The 2,068-nt window shown below is 36.4% G+C and overlaps 1 protein-coding gene across 1 annotated transcript; it reads right to left on the reverse strand.

Moving 5' to 3' along the window:
- Window positions 1-409: 409 nt before the first annotated feature.
- Window positions 410-1,370, reverse strand: LOC132638578 (protein LIGHT-DEPENDENT SHORT HYPOCOTYLS 10-like). The gene has a single exon (XM_060355412.1). The coding sequence runs from the start codon at window positions 1,168-1,170 to the stop codon at window positions 583-585; it is 588 nt and encodes a 195-aa protein (XP_060211395.1). The 5' UTR covers window positions 1,171-1,370; the 3' UTR covers window positions 410-582.
- Window positions 1,371-2,068: the final 698 nt, after the last annotated feature.

Raw genomic sequence — 2,068 nt, forward strand, 5'->3', positions numbered from 1 at the left:
CAACTCCGTAAGCCCGAAGCTCATTCAATCATGAATATATTCATGTTTCTAAGGATCGGATGTCACGCTTTAAGTTTATGGCACGTATTGTCCGCTTTGGGCCTAGATTCACACGGATTTGTCTTTTGGGCTACGTTATAACAAACCCAAAATATACACGTACCATGTGAACTTGAGCTATGTCTTATAAAACTCTTCACTTTCCTCTCCCGTGCATTTTGATGTAGGATTCGTCTAACGTGTCATGTGCAACTCATGTTAGAAGTTTGCCAACCTAAATATCCGTCAGTCCTGTTTGATCCATCTTCATCAGCCCCCCTCCGTCAGGGGCGTCACAAGGGATCTCCTCACACAGTGACTCTGATGAGTCAGATCCATACCATGTAGCATATATAGAGCGATTCTATAATTCATAATTCATGTGGAACTAGATATATATTTATATTTAACAATCAACTTGTTCGCAACTCAAGGTATCAGAAAACTGTGGCATGTTTGGAAAAGAACAAAGCAAATAATCCTCTTATTGTAAAACCATAGCAATTTACCTTTTGCTTGTTCCTTCAGAAGCCAAATTGAAATTCAAGAAGATTGCAACTGAAAGGTAGGAGTTGCCTCAGCACTAGTAGTACTAGCCCTATTTTGCAACTTCCTCTTCTTTTTCTTCTTCTTATAGGAAATTCCTCTTGCTTTAGCTTGAAAATCTCTTACCTCTCGAAGATAAACGCGTATAGAGCCACTCGCGAATGGATTATTCTCCGGAAGGCCACCATTTTCTTCATAAGCAGCTCTAAGCCTACCAATAAGTGCATCTAGGCTTCCCCATGCTTGTCTAAGTGGACAAGTACAAGGCCCCGGAGGCTCCGGTTCCCCAAAAAAAGGGCAACCATGTAAATGCACTTTAGTTTTTCCGAATTGATCTAGGTATCGGAGAAATTCTAGCACGTGGTTATAGTTGGACTGGGATAAAGGAACTGGGGGCCTTTGATTTTTCAAGTACTGTCCGAAAGTGTTCCAATCGCGACGTTTCTGAGACTCGTACCTGCTCAGTTGGGGCGGTGGTGGTGGCTGATGATGATGGTCGTCAGATGGTGCTAGAAGTACAGTGGTTGATGATCTTGATGATGATCCTTCTCCTCCTTCCACTCTTATTTGATCATTTGACATCATAGCTTGAAAAAAATAGTTTGTGCAACGTAGGTTCCCAAATATTTGAAGCAAGATGTTATTGAATTGGTGATGCTAAGATAAGTGAAAAAACATTATGGAGGAAGAAGAAAGAGTTGAGTCGAATTGTAGCTGAGAAAGATGGAAATCATATCATGGGGTACTGAGGAGACACGGCATGGGTCCAAGGAAAGTATATCAGGTTCTCTTTTTCTTATTCCTTCTTGTTTTCTTCCTTTAATTGTCCTATTAGCACTATGATTATTTACTTTCACTGCCTAATGCAGTACCATTTTGAATTTTGAGAGTCAAATAAATTATTTTTTATCTCGCTTTTCTCATATGTCTTTTAAATATTTTGAATTATCAATTATTGCAACTTATAGTACTCCTTAAGTAATTTCCAAATATATATACTTTATTCAGAAATTTAAAGATTTTATGTTCGAATTCACAGTCAAAATTGTAAAAAATTGACTCTTAGAATCCGATTGAAATTTTTTTACGTTAACAATGCATTTTAACATGTTGTAGTAGGTATTCATGTCTTATTTTTGTGTTATAAGTCTCACTTTTTCTTGAACAATTTACCTATAATTAATTATCTTTTAGATAACCTGATAGTGTATAAATAAATTAAGATTTTACATTGTGAATGTATAAAAGTTGAGCTTCCATAATTATTTATACTAGCTTTGTCTTTTAAGGAAAATCTTATTAGTATCTTGATAATTGTGCTAGCTAGCATCATTAAAGCAATCATTATCAAGATATTAGCAAAATCAGCACTTTAATTAGCCTTACTAACTAGGGGTAGCTAGAGCAAGAAAATGTGTTAGACTGTGTTAATCACAGTTTATTACTTGTATGTATATGTAGAAATGATAAGACCCCACCATGA

Source organism: Lycium barbarum, chromosome 4, assembly GCF_019175385.1.
Source record: "Lycium barbarum isolate Lr01 chromosome 4, ASM1917538v2, whole genome shotgun sequence".
In the NCBI taxonomy this organism is placed as follows: domain Eukaryota; kingdom Viridiplantae; phylum Streptophyta; class Magnoliopsida; order Solanales; family Solanaceae; genus Lycium; species Lycium barbarum.